Source organism: Anolis sagrei, chromosome 3 (genome assembly GCF_037176765.1).
Source record: "Anolis sagrei isolate rAnoSag1 chromosome 3, rAnoSag1.mat, whole genome shotgun sequence".
In the NCBI taxonomy this organism is placed as follows: domain Eukaryota; kingdom Metazoa; phylum Chordata; class Lepidosauria; order Squamata; family Dactyloidae; genus Anolis; species Anolis sagrei.
In genome coordinates, this window is record NC_090023.1 from 224,188,420 (window position 1) to 224,206,681 (window position 18,262).

General features: G+C 40.1%; 1 protein-coding gene across 2 annotated transcripts in view; it reads right to left on the minus strand.

Moving 5' to 3' along the window:
* Positions 1-15,545, minus strand: part of DZIP1L (DAZ interacting zinc finger protein 1 like) — a 36,603-nt gene extending 21,058 nt beyond the window's left edge. For both annotated transcript variants that reach the window (XM_067465921.1, XM_060768007.2), the window contains exons 1-5: positions 15,377-15,545; positions 4,143-4,715; positions 2,883-2,967; positions 2,236-2,348; positions 921-1,082 (exon numbers count right to left, since the gene is read on the minus strand). In XM_067465921.1, the coding sequence (XP_067322022.1) occupies positions 921-1,082; positions 2,236-2,348; positions 2,883-2,967; positions 4,143-4,652 (870 nt within the window). In that variant the 5' untranslated portion in view covers positions 4,653-4,715; positions 15,377-15,545. The remainder of the gene's footprint in view (positions 1-920; positions 1,083-2,235; positions 2,349-2,882; positions 2,968-4,142; positions 4,716-15,376) is intronic.
* Between the last annotated feature and the right edge of the window lie 2,717 nt (positions 15,546-18,262).

Sequence of the window (18,262 nt, forward strand, 5' to 3'; positions counted from 1 at the left end):
TGTGACACATTTAGGACCTCATCACATGAAAGGTGGGATTTGCCCTGCATCGTGGGGAACCCATCACACCATCCTCCATGTCACCTGGCTTTCCTCTCACCCCATCTCATGGGGGGAATTGTCTACTTCCTGGCTTTCACCCATTGTTGCCTATGCAAGGTGGGAAGCTTTCCATGTTGCTGCCACAGTGGCTTACAACACTCCCTCTCCACCTGCACCATGAAATCTTGCCAGAAGTAAATCTGCAATGTGGGATGGGAGCCAACACGTTTCGTGCCACAAGTGAAGAGGGAGTGTCGTACGATAGGCAATGTTGCCCATCTGATGAGGTAGTAAGAGTGAAGGGAACTTTCCTATCCACATAACTAGGAAAAATTAGAAGACTAGCCCAATGGATCAAAGACCTAACTTTATTTAAAGAAAGAAATGCATTTCTTTCCCACCCTGAAAGAACAGAATCTGAACACAATGGGATCCCTGAGTTTCACATATTTCCAATTTAATATACAATTCTAATTTTTTCCAGATTAACTTTTCATCCAAACAACATTGTATTTAGATGTTTAGTTTAGCCTTTTAGACTAGGCATATAAACTGGATTTGTATCAACACCTACAGTACCATGTAAAGAACTCAGTTTTCCTCCCAGCTATCAAAGAGCTCTAAACACTAAACACTTTATGTGTAAGAAGGTACCAGATGTGAAACATTCTCTGTCAGATTGTTTTCTGGGGGAAACAACACTCCCCCTTCACTTGTGGCACGAAACATGCTGGCTCCCATCCCACAATGCAGAGGCAATACAAAAATATTTTGCTGTGTAGCTCCCTTGAAAATCATATTACACAGTTTAGCGCCCAGTAGTGATTTTCTGAATGTTTAGGTTGACAGGAAAATAATAAATCACACATTACTCTTACCCCTTCCAAGGCAGAATTTCTGCTGGAAATATCCTTGAATTCAGTAAGGAAGAGCTGCCTAAGGTCTTCCATTTCCTTTTGGAATTTTGCCCTTTCCTCCTCCTTCCATCTCTCAAACTTTTTTCTTCCTTCCTCTTCTCTTTGACGAATATTCTCTGCTTCCTGTCAAGGATATTAAAAGTCAAAATTGGTTAGGAAAAATGCAGAATGGTTGTGGCTAACTAAGATAATTGTTGCACTCCAGGACAGGAATAACCCTCTGATTTCAAAACACCACGTGATGAATAGGAAAACAATCATTTTTTATTGAAGCTTAGTAAAATAGCCAGTTGAAAATATATGCTTTTAAGAAAGTAGAGAAGTCCCAATAAGGTAAAAAGATCAGCAGGAACAAAGTAATCCAAAGCAGGATTCAACAAAATACACAGGCAATTCAAGGCAGGGTTTAACAAAGTCTAAAGGCAAAATCCAGACTTTTGTAACCAACTCCAAAAAGACCAAGAAATACAACCATGAACAAGTACCCTTAACATGAATCTTCCAAGCAAGACTTCTATGGAACAAGAAGTAGGTTTCTGAAACGATGCTTGATGTAATTTTTTTTTCCCTTGAGGCAAACCTTCTATCCCAAAACTCAAAAACTGGTTTTGCTTTCCTTGGCTATCGCTCTTGACTCTTATCTCTTGGAGCCTGGAGGAGTGACACAAACCTTGAGTTAGCTGCCTATTCTGGCTGAACTCTAGCCGCCTATCTGTGAGCTCCTTATCTTGCTTCTCATTAATTTCTCCAGTTGTCAAGTTGTTTTTAAACCCCAAATCTTGAGAGCTCACAGAGTCAGGGAATAAACCATCATCCCTATGTCCTGCAGGAACATTCTCATGAGAAACTGCCCTTTGAACTGGTGTCTCTCTGTCATTCTCGGCATGAATATCATTGACCAGACCATCACCATCTTGAACCTCAGTGCAATCATTTCCCACATCATTTCCCACACCAGAAGCACCGTGATCCTGAAACACAAACACAGGCTGAATTCCAATAATGATTCCAACAACAACTGGCACGTTTGGTAGAAGCTTTTGCGTTGTGTTCAAACAGCAAGCAATGGGAATTCTGGAATATAGCAATGTGGAATGACCTCTTCACCCAATATCCCAAATGGTCCTACATCCTTGGCCACATCTCCAAAGTCATATGGGAAACCAGCAGGGAGCATATTGAGCCCCTGAGCAGCCACCCCCATGTAGGAGGCTACCAGCCAGTGCTTTGGGCTTTTTTGAGTTCTTGTTTCATTAATATTTGTATTCGTTCATACCTGAGTTCTATACTGACTCTCAGTCTCCAGTTGGATATGGGTCTCCTTCAGCTTGACCTTCAGTTCTTCAATTTCACTTTCCATTTGCTGCACCTGTTTCTTCTTCTCCTTCTCTGTTAAGTTGATTCCAAGACAGGCATCATTAGCAATGCCCTCAACTGCAAAAATATCAGTTTCTATTCTAAATATAAATGGTTGGGGAAAACAACATGGCCAGAATACTCTTAGACAATTACTAATGTACATGCTTCTTGTGTGTGTGGTTTTTTTTTTTTAAAAAAAACCTTTTGGAGATCTAAATGAGCTGTGGAAATACCACATGCAGAAAGGTCATTTTGAAGCTAAAAAATAGCATTTTGGAGTTAAAAATTGTTTGATTTCTGAGTGGTCCAGATGTCTTCAAATGTGACAGAAATGCCTTCCATAAGCCATGGAGGGCTTTGGAGAGCATTTTGGAACACTTTTGACTCTTCCTAGGAGGCCCTAGGGTCTGCAGCCTATACTTTGCCTACCTCTGCTCTAGAAGTTCTGGAAATTATGTCATTACTACATGATCTTGAATAGACATTCCCCTCCTGTTCACTGTAGTCTGAAATCCCCTTCCTGCAAAAACTCAGAATGAATACACATTGACCCCAGGAGCTCACCAGCTTCAGTAGCTTCAGGGTGCCTGCGTTGCATGTGGGCTTGAAGAAAGGAATAATTCATGAAGGTCTTGTCACACAACTGGCACTAACAAAAAAGAGAGGGGAAGCAGATGAAAAGTTTCAAGATAAAGCACACTGAAAGGTTAAGCATAGAAGTTAAAGATGGGAGAACTTCCCAAGGCTTCTCATGCTCTTCTCATTCAACCACTTTACATAAAATCATCACATAACAGGGAATCAAAAGACTAACTTGACTGTCTCCGGTATTAATGCAGGCCTACTCATATGTTAAAAATATCCTCAAGTATTAGACCCTTTATCTAGAAACTTCTGTGAAAACTTCTGTGAAAACAGAAAGGACTAATTTTAGTCCTTTCGTAGTCCTAATAGTTGACTATTGATCTTTGCTTCTGCAGCCTCTCTCATATAAAAATGGTTGAAGAAAAACAAAAAGCATACATATTTCCTGTGAACAATGTAACTGCATGGATCTAATTGATCCTGAAGGACAATCCTGCTCAATTGTCTGTATTTAATCTTTACAGGATGTGTCTTTTAAAAGAACAACTATAACAATAATAATAAACGATATGAGAGGGCAGACTCACACAGAAGAGCATATTACTTCCTTTTCCACCTCACTAGCCATCTCTATATAAATATCAAATTTGGGCTTGCTTGAAAAAGTTGCATTTTTGAAACTATAATCTCCCAAGATCTTTCAGCAAATAACATTATTATTATTATTATTATTATTATTATTATTATTATTATTATGCCTCTGTTTCTCTGTCAAAAGACACCCAAAGCGGCAAAGAATACTAAAAATAATACAATATGTGATTGTGTTCTGGAAGTAGGTTTTCCAACATAACCCTTTCTAGAAGAGTAGATGTATAAGTGCATATATCTTCCTATGTCCATTTAATAAATCTTTGGGATATATACAGATACAATAAGTCCTCCACTTCCATGGGGGTTAGGGGTACAACTCTTGTGAAAGATAGAAAATCATGAATAAAAAACCCCATCCTATATATTTTAATACCTCTCTAGGAATTTCAGGGATTCCTAAACAGATCATGATAATCAAATCCACAAAAGATAAGCCCCCAAATGAGGGAGATGACTTTGTATCTTTGTCATATAGAAAACAAGGAGCACTTACAAAAGCTGTTTGCACTATCTATAAACATGCTCAGACATAGATATCATACTGAGAAAAGGCTCAAGCCTTTTCCTCATCTCCTTAGAACTAACCTTATGGTAGTTATTGGCTCCAGCTTGCAGGAGCAACTGCTGGGTAGCAATCATCTTCTTCCGCCTTCTGCTTTCTTCCCTGACACTCTTCAGCTCTTCTGCTTGCTTATCCAAGTCACGCTTGAGGTGCTTTATGTCTTCAAGGGATGCCTGGTGCTGCTCCTCCTGAAGTGCCAAGTTCATGCTCAGGTACTCCTGAGAGTGGAGTAGGTATTCAATGGTCAGCTGGGCCATCTTGAGGACCTTTAAGAGAACAGGGTCTACTGGCTGTTGACAATATGGGCACTTCTCTGCATCAAGATTGCAAAAGGTGACACTATTGATGTTTTCTTGGAGAGTAGCAAGATCCAGCTCACGGGCCACCCGATCCACATCGATGGCACTGAATCGCCTCCAGTCTATGGTGTCCCTCCGCAGTTGAAACTTAAAGGCAGGAACCACACTAGGAGCAGCAAGCATGTTTCCAAAGTGGTCACTGCTACTCTGGAAAGGAAATGTTGAGCCTGGCATACCTGCCCAATAATTTCGATATATTGGCCGTGGCAATGGGTAGTAAATATTGGCTGCAAAAGGCTAAAAAACAAACAGACAACAAAACCCATATGGGTACAGATGAGTCAGAGCTAAAACAAACTGATAACTACTGACTTATAATAATTCATTTTTTAAACATATAAATACATATTCAAAATGTAGATGTAAGGTTTGTGTAATATATTTCTGCTGTTATTATTCTACTAAAATACTCAGAGCTTCAGTATATTGACCCCCTCTCCCCAATATCAGTGCTATATCAGTTCCTTAATCAGCTATTGATTCAAAAAATCTAGTAAAATTAATTAATAAATAAACAAATAGAATGATAAATATGTGGACATGTGGAGGTGACTGCTTTTGTAGTTTAAAAGTCTGACTCATTCACAATTCAATATCTACAATAGGTACTCCAACTTCCACATAAAACAAGATGCACACAAAAAGTCTGTTTGCACATTCCACAAACTTATATACTAATTTTTTTTCAGGCAGTGAAATGGCTATAAAAATGCACATAATTATTAAGGTTGTGTGTATATACCCACCCAAAATGGAATATATGAAAACTAATTAGATATTTGCATTCACAAATCAATTAATAGATAGAAATACAGCATGTGTGCATACTAGCATGTACACATACTTTACATGATGAATTTTGACAATACATGTTGTGCATCGATTATCTAGAATTCAAAAGTCCAAAGTTGTCTACATGGATAGCTGACAGAGCAATACTTTTAGTTTTTGATAGGTCATAATATACAAACCTTATTTTATGCACAAAATTTTAAAAATATTGTGTATAAAATTGTCTTCAGGCTATGTGTATATGCACCATGAATGAATTTCCTGTTTAGTACTATCTCCAGAATATCTTACTATATATATGTAATTACAAGCAGTCCCCAAATTACAAACAAGATATTTTCGGTAGGTTTGTTCTAAAATTGAATTTGTATGTGAGTTGGAACAGGTAACCTTTAAAAGTGTATCTCCAGCTATATATGTAGACATACACACACACACACGTTTTGGACAGCATAGGGAAGGGCTAACACCCCTGTGGTGTTTGTTTTGCTGTTTGTGCCCCTGTTCAGAAGATTTTCCCTTATTTTCTGTCCCTATGATAATTGGATTTTTAAAATTTTGACTTGTTGTGGAAACAAGGATTGGTGACACAACTTCAGTGGAGCCATCCTTTCCCAATATCAACTCTTTCAGGAGTGAGTTTTCCTTCCTAGGAGATTTTTCTCATTTCCTGTGGGCTCACCCTTGTTCTTACCTAAGTCAGATGTTTGTAACTTAGAGACTGCCTAAATACAATGCAGTAAAATAAATCCAAAATAAAGAACACTTCTGGTCTCAAGTATTTCAATAAAGAATATTCAGTCTATATTAGCCGAATGCAAATTACTATATTGGCTACATATACATGCACTTTATTTGTTAAAATATTTAAAACTATTGTTCTAGGAACAACAACAACACTTTATTTGTTTTCCATCCTATCTCCACAAGGAAAGAAAAAAAGAATCAGAAGATACAGCAGTCAAACTAAAATAATTAAAAAAACCTAAAAAATAATTGAGTGGACACTCATGTCATTGTATTTTTGGCATTTCTATTACCTCAATGATCAGCGATCACAACAAGCCAAGTTCTCTGTTGTTGGCACATAATATTTTTGGGGAAGAGGCTCTTTTGATTATATTAATATATAGAAAAGTTGATCTATTTGTCTATCTATCCAGACAGAATAATAATGCACTTTGGAAATGGGAAAGGAAATCTAAAATATATCCCTGAAAGAACTAGGTTACAGATTTACTGAACTCTACATGGACTTATAAAGCCTGACTTATTTGAGAACAACAAACCAGGATCCCAAGTTTAGACCTCGCAATATGTTTACCCTATATGCTCATGTATAAGTCTAGAAAATATAGTAACCCCCCACCCCACCCCCCACCCCACCCCCCACCCCACCCCGGGTTAACTTATCCACAGGATAACGTATGTACTTTATCTTTCTTAACAGCAACAACTAAAAAGGAATCATCCCCTTCTCTGAGTGGCAAGAAGCAAGATTTCAGTTCATTCCAGGAAGAATCACCAATGCCCTCTACTCTTTCCACTGTTGATCTGTTTCTGGACTTTTTGAATACCTGGACAGGAAAATAGTGAGGTGGCCAGGGATAGCTGGCCTCCTGAGACAGCATTGGTGCTTTCCCCTCTCAAACATTTGACTTATCTATAGGTCATGAAAAATATCCATCTTTTTTGGCTCCAAAAACTGCTTCAACTTGTTCGTGAGCTCAACATATACATAAGCTTATATGGTATTTCTACCTATTCAACTGAAGGGGAAATAAATAGCTTGCGCGCATTAGCATGCAGGTTGTTCACAGTAAGCCATGAATTTTGCTTTACTCTTGTGACTGTAGGCAATGTAATATTAATACATAGAAAATAAACTGTGCATTAAGACACAAACACAATTTGATACCAGTAATATTTTTAGCAATTGGAAGAAGGCAACAAAGTAATTTGCAACATTTCCATTTTCTCACTCATTGAAAGTGATAAATTAGGGACATTTCCATTTCTTTGCAATACTGAGGAAATCATCTTATTTTATGCTGAAACTATGGTGTTTAATTAGTAAAATTTAGTATTCCATTCTAGACAAGTATCAGTCCATATATTCAAAACAATATGTTGCTTTATTTCTACAGATAGAATTAGATGACAAATATTGTAATGTTGAAATGTGGAGAAACCATCCTTCATAGATTCAAGTATTTCTGTTACTGCCCGACAGGGCTTGTTTTGATTTGTAGCAACTTTGCATAATTTTATTTTGAAAAGAAGGGCATCTGGCAATATGTCCTTATTAAAAATATTTACTTTTAAATATTCTATCTATTCAAAATTTATTTAAAGCATAATCCCCTGCATGTCTTTTCAGAAATAAATTTCACTGAGTTCAATTGAATTTACTCCAAGCTAACTTTGTGTAGGATTTCAGCAGTGTAGTGCAATTCCGTATATGTTACTTGGAAGAAACTTCCACCATGCTTAATGAGTCTTATTCGGAAATAAATATGGGCAGAATTGCAGCCACGGGGATAAAATTCTTACAAAATGGCACCTACCATGTTTTCATTATAGAGCTGCTCAACCACAGTTCTGATCTATCTGGACCCCTTGCAACAGTCAGGCAGTTGTGTTGAGCAACAGTGTGTTTCTAGGTGTGTCCTGAGTGATGGTAACAGGACTCCAAACTTCTGCTCACAGTAGCACAAATATACCATAGCTAAGCAGAACACTCCAAGTGGTTAAATATTCATTCTCTGCTTTGTGTGCATTTGTTTGAGGCTCCAGTGTGAGCAAACAATGATCAAGACAAACAACTGAGTGATACACTTGCTGGATACATTTCAGAAATGCTGAACTCCCTGTCACATTGTTCCAATCAAGCACCTGTTCTGGACTGGAGATCCAAATGAACTGATGCTAGGCAACAAAGAGTTCTTTACTGGGGGTAATGGCTAGACTCCTAGAATGGCATGCCTCCCACTGGATGAATCCTTGCTGGAGAGTGACCTGGAAGCACCCAAGTCAAGAGGAACCCATGTCAATGGACCTTGGCTAGCATCCAAGGTGGTGACACTAGGAGAAAAGGGGTCAGGGGTTCATATAGCTGAAAAGAACATAGGGCACTGGGGCAACAGGATTCTCAGATGACAGCTTTGGTTTTCCCACTGTATTGCCCTGGAAGAAAATGCAACTGCTAGCAGAATTCCAGCCAAAAGCATAGATCAAGTGATTCAGGCATTGGGGGGAAAGTATAGAATATCCTCTGTTTCAAGTATAAAACAGGTGTCTTTAAATCAGAAAACCTCTAACTAGTCCAAAAGCGTGCAGGCAATTAAAAGTGCTGGCCCAAATACAGACAAGCAAAGGGCTACTTGTGAGTTGGACAATGTTTATGAATATGCTGTTTCCTCTAGAAATGTTGATGGCCTGTATTTGAGCAAGCATAACATAGTGGTTTGAGTATTGAATTATGACTTTGTGGCCAGGGTTTGAACCATTGCTCAGCCACGAAAAGCACCAAGGGCCTTCCACACAGACATACAACCCAGAATATCAAGGCAGAAAATCCCATAATATCTGCTTTGATCTGGGTTATCTGAGTCCACACTGCCACATATTCCGGTTCAAAGCAGAAAATGTGGGATTTTATTCAGCTATGTAGTAGGGGCCTGAGTAACCTTAGGTAAGTCACATGCTGTCAGCATTATTATTATTATTATTAAACTTTATTTGTACCCCGCTAGCATCTCCCGAAGGATTCGATGCAGCTTACACAGGCCGAGGCCTCAACACACAACACAACAATACAATCTAAGCCAATCAAACAATTAAAAACAGAATAAAGCAAAATAAACAACAGGCACAATACACTAAAACACAATAAAACTGGGCCGGGCCAGAGAATGGGTACAAAGATTAAAAGTGCTGATGTGACAGGAGGTGTATATAGGGCTTCTAGGGCAAGTGCGATGTGCAGCAATCATTGGTTCTGATAAAGTGCTTATGGGACTTGGTAGTGGAGATTTCCTAATCTGGAAGGCGCATCGGAAAAGCCAGGTCTTCAAGTTCTTTCTGAAGACAGCCAATGTAGGGGCCTGTCTAAGGTCTTTGGGGAGGGTGTTCCAGAGTGAGGGGGCCACCACGGAAAAGGTCATGTCCCGCGTCCCCACCAAGCATGCTTGCGACGCCGGTGGGATCATGAGCAGGACCTCCCCAGATGACCGAAGTAAATGTGTGGGTTCATAGATGGAAATGCGGTCACACAGGTAGGCTGGTCCCAAACCGTTCAGGGCTTTGTAGGTAAGCACCTGCACCTTAAATTGGGCTCGGAATATAAACGGCAGCCAGTGGAGCTCCTTGAACAGGAGGGTTGACCTCTCTCTGTAAGGGGCCCCAGTTAGCATCCTGGCTGCTGATCGTTGGACCAGTTGGAGCTTCCGAGCCGTCTTCAAGGGCAGCCCCACGTACAGCACATTGCAGTAGTCCAATCTGGAGGTGACCAAGGCATGGACCACTCCGGCCAGATCTGCCTTCGCGAGGTACGGTCGCAGTTGGCGCACGAGTCTCAGTTGTGCGAAAGCCCTCCCAGACACCGCCGATGCCTAACCTCAAGCGTAAGCGTTGAATCCAAGAGGACTCCCAAACTGCGGACCTGTGACTTCAGGGGGAGTGTAACCCTGTCCAGCACAGGTTGCCACCCTATACCCCGGTCAGGTTTACGATCGACCAGAAGGACCTCTGTCTTGTCGGGATTGATCTTCAGCTTGTTCCTCCTCATCCAGATAGACACAGCGGCCAGGCACTTGTCCAGCACCCGAGAGGCCTCCTTGGAATTAGGTGGAAAGGAGTAGTAGAGCTGTGTGTCATCTGCATAGAGGTGGCACCTAGCTCCAAAACTCTGGATGACCTCTCCCAGCGGTTTCATGTAGATGTTAAAAAGCATGGGAGACAGAATAGAGCCTTGCGGGACCCCACAAGTCAACGGCCAGGGATCCGAGCAGGCGTCTCCCAGCTTCACCATCTGGGATCGACCCTCCAGGAAGGATTGGAGCCACGACAAAACCGTGCCCCCGAGACCCATCCCAGAGAGTCGTCCCAGAAGGATACCATGATCGATGGTATCGAAAGCCACTGAGATGTCCAAGAGAACCAACAGAGTCACACTCCCCCTGTCCAGCTCTCTACGGAGGTCATCCACCAAGGTGACCAAGGCTGTCTCAGTAGCATGACCAGGCCTGAAACCAGACTGTGACTGATCTAGGTAGTTGATGTCATCTAAAAAGCCCTGGACCTGGGAGGCAACCACCCGCTCCAACACCTTACCCAAGAAAGGAAGGTTGGAGATCGGTCTGAAATTGTTCAGCACCGTGGAGTCAAGGGAAACCTTTTTAAGGAGTGGACGAACCACAGCTTGTTTCAAGAGAGATGGAAAAAAAACCCTGCTCCAATGATGCATTGATGATCAACCCAAACCAGTCAACCAAACCCTCCCTGGCCGATTTAAGAGGAAGACCACAGAAAACCTCATTTGAACAAATCTACAAGAAAACCCTGTAACAGGTTTGCCTTAGCGTCACCAAAAGTGAAATGAATGAAGGTACACAGCAACAATCCATGCACTGATTGGATATAGCACCTCACCAGACAGGCAGATTTGCCTGTTGTATGCTGCTTCCCCTCCCTTTTTGGCACAATGTACATGCACTTCTTTCTCCATGCTGAAAAGGGAGAGAAAACAGCTCACACCACCACAGTGGCAACATGGGAGCCTTCCCGTGTTGCCTTCCCTTCAGTGGAGAGAAGATGAGTGGCAACGCTTTCCCACATGGGATGAGAGGCAAGGTAGGTCAGGCGATGCGGGGCATGGAGCAGCGGCTTCTGCACACATCCCGCTCCCCCCCCCCCCCCGCTGGAAGCCCATGGATTCATCCCGATGTGGGGCAAATCCATGGACCTTTATGATAAGGTTATGAGTCTGGAAAGATTTCACTTAGTTCTGAAAAAAAACAAAACCATTTTTTGCACCCATTTCTATTTTATGTGTGTATCCTAGCCATCCAGCTATTTCTTGATCCTTCTAGTGTTTAACTCTACCTACTGAGCATGGGCCCATGGCTGACATATGTCAAGCAGCTTCTCTATTGCCATGCAGTAAGGAGCAGGATGCGGAAGAAAAGAAAAGGGCTCCTTTGCTTTTCTCAATTTTAAAATTGTGCCTGTTTAATATCAATTAATTCTCTCATTAAGTATTGTGTAGGCTATTGTGTCCATCCCAGTATAAATCTGTAGGTTACACAGTTTCAATTCTAGCATTAGGTTATTGTTGCAATGCAGGCATTCTTCACTTAACAAATCCTCAGCCAAAGAAGCTCCTTTTAATAATGTCTTTTAATGCCCATGCACCCCCTACTTTTCTTTCTTGTCTTCTGCCTGGCTAGAAAGATTTTTAAAGCACTATCAGCATTTTTAACAGTATTAGGAGGATGAGGAAGGTGGGCAGGATAAATGCATACTTTAAGTGTTGGGTTGCTCCAATGTATCTGCAGTAAACAATGCAATAAAACATGATCTGGAAATTAATAGGAGTCTACTCTAGATTATCCTTTTGTAGTCAAGAGTGCATCTACACTATAGAATTAATGTAGTTTGACACCATTTTAACTGCCACGGCTCAATACTATGAAACCCTGGAGGTTGTAGTTTGGGGAAGCACCAACACTAATGACCTTGTAAAATTACAATTCCCATGATCCCATTGCAATGAACAATGGCAGTTAAAGTGGTGTCAAACTACATTACTTCTATAGTGTAGATGTACCCCAAGTGTGCTTACCCCACACTTCTAGTACATAAAGAAGTACAGATCTATAATGGAAATCATTAGAAAAGTTGGAATGGATGAAATAAAAATTCCTCCTGGAAGCATTTTGAGAAGGATGCTTACCAACCTGGATGTTTAATTTCACATGTGGATGTTGTTTGTTTTGAATAAAAAACACTGTGCACATATTGAATTGCTGTTCTTTCTTGTAGTGTAGAAACTCATTTCTATACTTTCCATGTTAATTCTGTTTCTGATACCAAATTTTCTATTAGAGATATAATGCCCAGGAACCCATCTGCTTTACTAATTGATGTATAACTCTACATTTAGGCTCAATTAGTGGTGCTAAAACCACTTGATTTATGCCCCTGAAAACATTGGTATTCATGCATCTATCTCACTTTCCTCTTCCTGGAAAAATACTTTGTTAATAAGTACTAAAGCAACTCAGGTAACATAGGAACAGAGGCTTAATGAGGGCTCAATGTACATTAATTAGGACAAATAATTTTATTTTATATCACTGCTAGAACCTGGAAACAGAAACAAGCAAATATAAAAGCTTAAAGATTTCTGTTTGAAATGATTATGCTCAGGAAATAGCAGTGGGGGGCACATAATGATAATTTTCTGTTTTTTCAATAATTAAAAAACAAAGCATGGTACTATTCACTATAGAGAGATGGTTAGTTATGTGCCAGGTTATTTCCAATCAAGAAAATCACTGCTGTCACTAGAATTAATTCAACTGAATGTTGTGTCTCCTAACTAGCTCTGCAACTCCAATTGGTACACTCTGCAAACTTCAATTACTCCTACTTTTCCCAGAATGCCTTTTACATTATTTATTAACTGACAAAGTATTTGCCTTTATGATGAGCAATGTCTCTGCAAAGGTAATGCTTGAAGTAGAGCCAACCCATTTTGCTGCCTGAGTATTGGTAGAAATGATCCCTTCTCCTCAATTCTACCTACAGAAGTGCATGAGACTAGCAATCCTACTTCAAAGTTGGTGATTGTGCCTGAATCATCCACTATCCTTGAGCATAGGGTGAATTTATGCCAGTGTTTCTCAAATTTTGCTCTTCCAAGTGTTTTAGACTTCAGCTCCCAGAAGTCCCAGAGAGTTTACCAGCTGCTCAGATCTGTGGAAGCTGAAGTCCAAAACATCTGGAGGAGTAGAGTTTGAGAAACACTGATTTATGCTGAAGAATTAATCCAGCTTGAGACCACTTTTAACTGTCATGTCTCAATGCTATGGAATCCTAGGAGCCTTCTTTACCAAAGAGTGCTGCCAAAGAGTACAGCCAGACAGGCCTCATGAAACTACAAATCCCAATAGTCCATAGCATTGAGCTATGGCAGTTAAAGTGGTATCAAACTATATTTTAATTTTACAGTGTTCATTCACCCTCAGAAGGTGCAGGACAGGCTACTCAATCCTACAAAAGAAATAAATATATATGGTCTGCATATTTAATAGCCTAGATTCAATTTCTTGATCAGACCAAGTGTGCTGGAAACTTAATTACTAGGTGGCATATTTCTACAGAAAGAATACCCACACCAGCAAAATAATTGGGGATATTTCTGCATATGGAGGGTGGGTTGGGATACTGGAAAGAGTCTTGATAGTGCAGTGTGTGCCTTGCATGTCTTAGCACTTTGTCCCACCTCTACTGCTAGGGTCAGACTAAGGACCTTATCAGGTGGAGGGTTTTCCTTGTTATAGGACATTTTAGGTCCATTTCAAGGACAAAGTGGCACAGAGCCCATCAGATGACATTTGCCTACTTCTGGCTCTCACCTGTTACCTTTTGTCCTTTGAATGGAACTGAATTGTGCTGAAAGGAGGAAGTTCAAAACATTGATGAGAAATCATGTTGTGAGCCCCTGGTGTATGCCAGAACTGTTGCTAACTCTGAAAACGCATGTGTCCTACCTCTATTAATGTAAGGGGCTTTGAGGAGGGCAAGGGATCTCTTGGCTTTGGGATATTGAAGTTTTCCCCAATTAAAAAAAGTAATATGGAGAGGGTGGAGAAAAGGTTTCCCCATGTGATGGTTATGTGGAATCATACTGTAATAGAAGACGAAGAACTTTATTTTTCTACCGTGCCTCCATCTCCCTGAGGGGACTCGGGGCGGCTTACATGGTGACAAGCCCAAGGCAACATACAATTAAAATAGAACAATAACATATTAAAATAGCATTAAAACAGCATCATCATAAACAATAATAGACAAGTATCATAAGCAACAACAGAGATACCTCTAGTCTCATTTGGGGGTGGGGGGAGGGGCAATGAGCGAACGAGTTAAAGGATAGGCTGGTCAATAAGGTGGATAGAGCATATAGTAGCATAGGCAAAAAGCAATTAAACAGGATCATTTAAGCTTAACTTAAAAGTGTAGTAATCAAATATAGGAACTTGAATTCAGGTCATGGTTAGGGAACATCTGTCAAAGGAGTTGTCAGTCGAATGCACAACAAAACATCTACATCTTTAGTTCCTTTAGTAATAGTGCTTGAGAAAGAAGAGAGGGATGTTGTAGAGGCCCTTTAGGCTCAAGTGACTTTTTGAGGGCCTTTCCAGACAGGCCCTATATCCCAGGTTTTCTGCTTTAAAATGGATTATATGAATCTGCACTGCCAGATAATCTGGGAAAAACAGAAAAACCGAGATCAGATCCTGGGATATAGGGCTTGTCTGGAGGGCCCTGAGGCACTCTTGGAATTTTTCAGCTTCTGCAGAAAAAGAATATGGCAAAAAAATCATTATAGTGAATTTTCAAATTACTCATGATCCAATACCATCAGCGTTTGCTTTTTTGGTGCTGCTTTCTAAGCAGAGTGTATCTTACTCAGCTGTCCTACTTCCTTTCTTAGTAAATAAATACCACCCCTCTCACAGTTGCTTCAACTCTGTCTGAACTCAAAGAAGTTTCCAACAAATCTGAAATAAAATGTTCTTAGCTGAAATGGTTAAATTGGACTGAGAAAGGGAGAGCTGCTCGGTTCACTGGTTACTTCCTGCCTTTGGAGCTCAAATGTTTCTTTGATAGCTGTACTTTACCAGATGCAACATCTGCTAATGCTTAACTGAGCGATGGAAATATGCAAAAGCAAGCGAAGGCAAGACTTGGCTTGAACACCACATAGCCTGTGGGCCTCCCAACTCCTCCTCCTTGTGTTGCTCTCAGACTTTTTCAAGACAGAACTTTACGATGCACAATTTCACTTCTGTAAAACAAAGAAAGCAAATCCTTACCTGTTCTCAGGATGTATGTTTTGTGGGGTGATTCTGGGAGCACATGTGTAATAGAAGCAGAGGATGGGAGGGAGAAGGTGGGAGGAAGGGAGCTGATGAAAGTAGCATGGATTTTAGGCAGAACTCCCTGAGCTGGAATCCTCCTTCTCCCCTCCCACCCAGGAAATTCAACACCATCCAGGCTAGATCCCAGCACTGGTTCCCCAGAGCAACAGCAAATCACTTTCTCTGCCTAAACTTGCAACGTCAGGAGGGGTGAATCATTAAAACCAACTTTCTGGCTCTTTTCTAAATGAGCTTCTTCCTTGGAGGATGAAAACAGCTGTTAGGCTGTCCCTGAAGCCAAGCTGTTGCTGTAGTAACTTATAAAAACATTGTACCTGATTGCTTTCTCGTTCCCTCTATGTTTGTTTACCTTTCCTCTGCTAATATCAGCAGCTTCAAACTGACCAGAATGTAGAAGGAGGGTTAGACAATTACAGTGCATCAAAACATTAATGCTCATGGGTCTATTAAGTTGTTGCATGTCGGGTATCAAACAGACTCCTGGTAACTACAATTCTATCCTAACATGTAGCTGCAGGAAGGAAACTGGGCAGAAAACTAGAGTCTGGGATGTGAGAAGCCCTTTGAAATTCACTGGGATAACCTTTTCCCAGTTTCTAAACAGTGGCATCCTCATACTGCTTTGTCTTATCAGAATCTGTGGTTGGGAGAAAAAGGATCTCCTGTCTTTGAAATGTATAGGTATACTTATTTATGCCTATGGAAAATACTGCAGTACTTTTGAAAGTAGGGGACAACATAAAAACATAAAAGTAATAATGATAATATCATAATCATAACATTCATAATTTGTTATTTGTTAACTTCCCTCTCCTCATGACTCCAGGCAGGATAGAACATGGTTAAAACAGACAGATAAAACCCACCCTATTAAAATGTATATACCAAAATACACACAACAAAGACTGATGACAACACCACAAAATGCAGATGAAAATTCACAGTTGAAAATTGAATAGGTCGGCCTGCTGGAAGAGATAGGTCTCCAGATGAGTTTTTAATTCCAATAGTAGATGCTGACAAAAAAGCAGAAGAATATTTTATACATATATGTGTAAGCAGCTTCATTTAAGTGTGCATTATAGGAAAAATGTTTATAATTTGCAAGTTATTTTCTGATCAAAATCCAATAGCATATTGTGTCTCAGAAGTTAAAGTAGGTTCTTGGGTTTAACAAACATGCATTCATACAGATACACACTCATGGAGGAAACCGCCATCTCTGTCCCAAAATGAAGCCAAGACAAAGTTATGCAAAGCTCTATGATTCTTGTGGCATGTACATCCAATGCCCTACAATAACTGGGGCAGTTCATTCCTATCAAAATACAGTAAGTCCTGTCTCTTCTTCAAAATATACCAATAAAAATGTAAAGGATAATATAAACACTAGACTATTTTATTTCTGCACGTAGCAACAGTGCCGTCATGAGGCAGTCAGTGGTAGCTCATTCTTCAGGGGGAGGAAAATGATGCAATGTCCCTGAGAATAGGCGAGCTGGGAGAGTTTATGTCATGTTTCTGCAGTCATTCTCAGTACACTTCTGTACATGCTTACTTAGAAGAAACCTGTTTGAGTTAAATGGTGTTTACTTCCAGGCAACAGGTAGTGATGGTGCATCTGAACATCAAAGGAGCTATACAAGTAGCCAACCTATTTGGGTGAAAGGGTTCAGTACTTTTGTTAGATACTTTAAATTTCACAATGAAGCCTGGAGTGGATGAACTGCCACACTGACCTGGAAGCTACTCCCCAGTACTGGATACAGACTCCACCAAACCTCTGGGATCCTTTCTTCTAGCCATCATAAGCAGAAACAGATGCAACATAATATAGATCACATTAGAAACACAGAATAGTTCATGCATATCATCTTACCAATATTGTGATTATTGGTTTTTTTTTTTACAGAAGTATACCTACTTTTATTTTATAAGCAATAGCCACTGCAAAAAGTAAAAGTATTTAGCAAAACAACTTTTCTTATTCCTTACAACCATTTCCATTAGAATTGCCTAATGCTGTCATAAGGGAGAGATCAAATGCCAATACTGCCAAACCACAACATTCCATAGTTTTCCATGATGCACTTCCAACATTTTAAAAATTTGCTGCAGTTTTTATGGCCATAAACACCACGGAAAATCCTGATTTTTTAGTATAAGTTGCTGGCAAAACTCTATTTATCAACCTTGGGGAAGGAGTATTTTACAATGCAATATCTTTCTGCATTGCTTCCTGCTTACACTGAAAATACTTGGAGTGGAGCATGTACACAAGTACTGTGTTTTCTTTCTTTAAAAACACTCATATTTTTTAACTAAAGCACAATAGTAAATAATAGAATTGTAGTTTTATTTTTTATTTCATCTTTTCACTGGTGGTTTGTATATAGCATTATTAACATATGCCATATGGAATAAGTCTACGCTGAAGAGCAATATGGCCCAGCACCACAAAAAGGCCTGGATATGGGGTTTTTTTTTTGGGGGGGGGGACCTTTAGGTAACACTTTCAAAATACAGTAAAATCCCTGTAGAGTTAGAGGATCTAGAATTTGCCAACAGAAGAACTCTGTGATGATGTCCAGGGGAAGTATACCATAGAATTACCTGGAGGACTTAGCAAATTCTCAAAGAGACCATTTCTTTCAGATGTGAGTAAATGAAATGGTTATGGGGGTCTTAGTGCAACATTTAAAATCCTACAATGTGCTTACACAGTATAAACCTATAAAGGAAGACCTCAGTAAACAAAGCTGCTGACAAAAGGTTCCTTTTTTTTACAAAGCATTTTTTAAACCCACCCTGGTCCTTCTT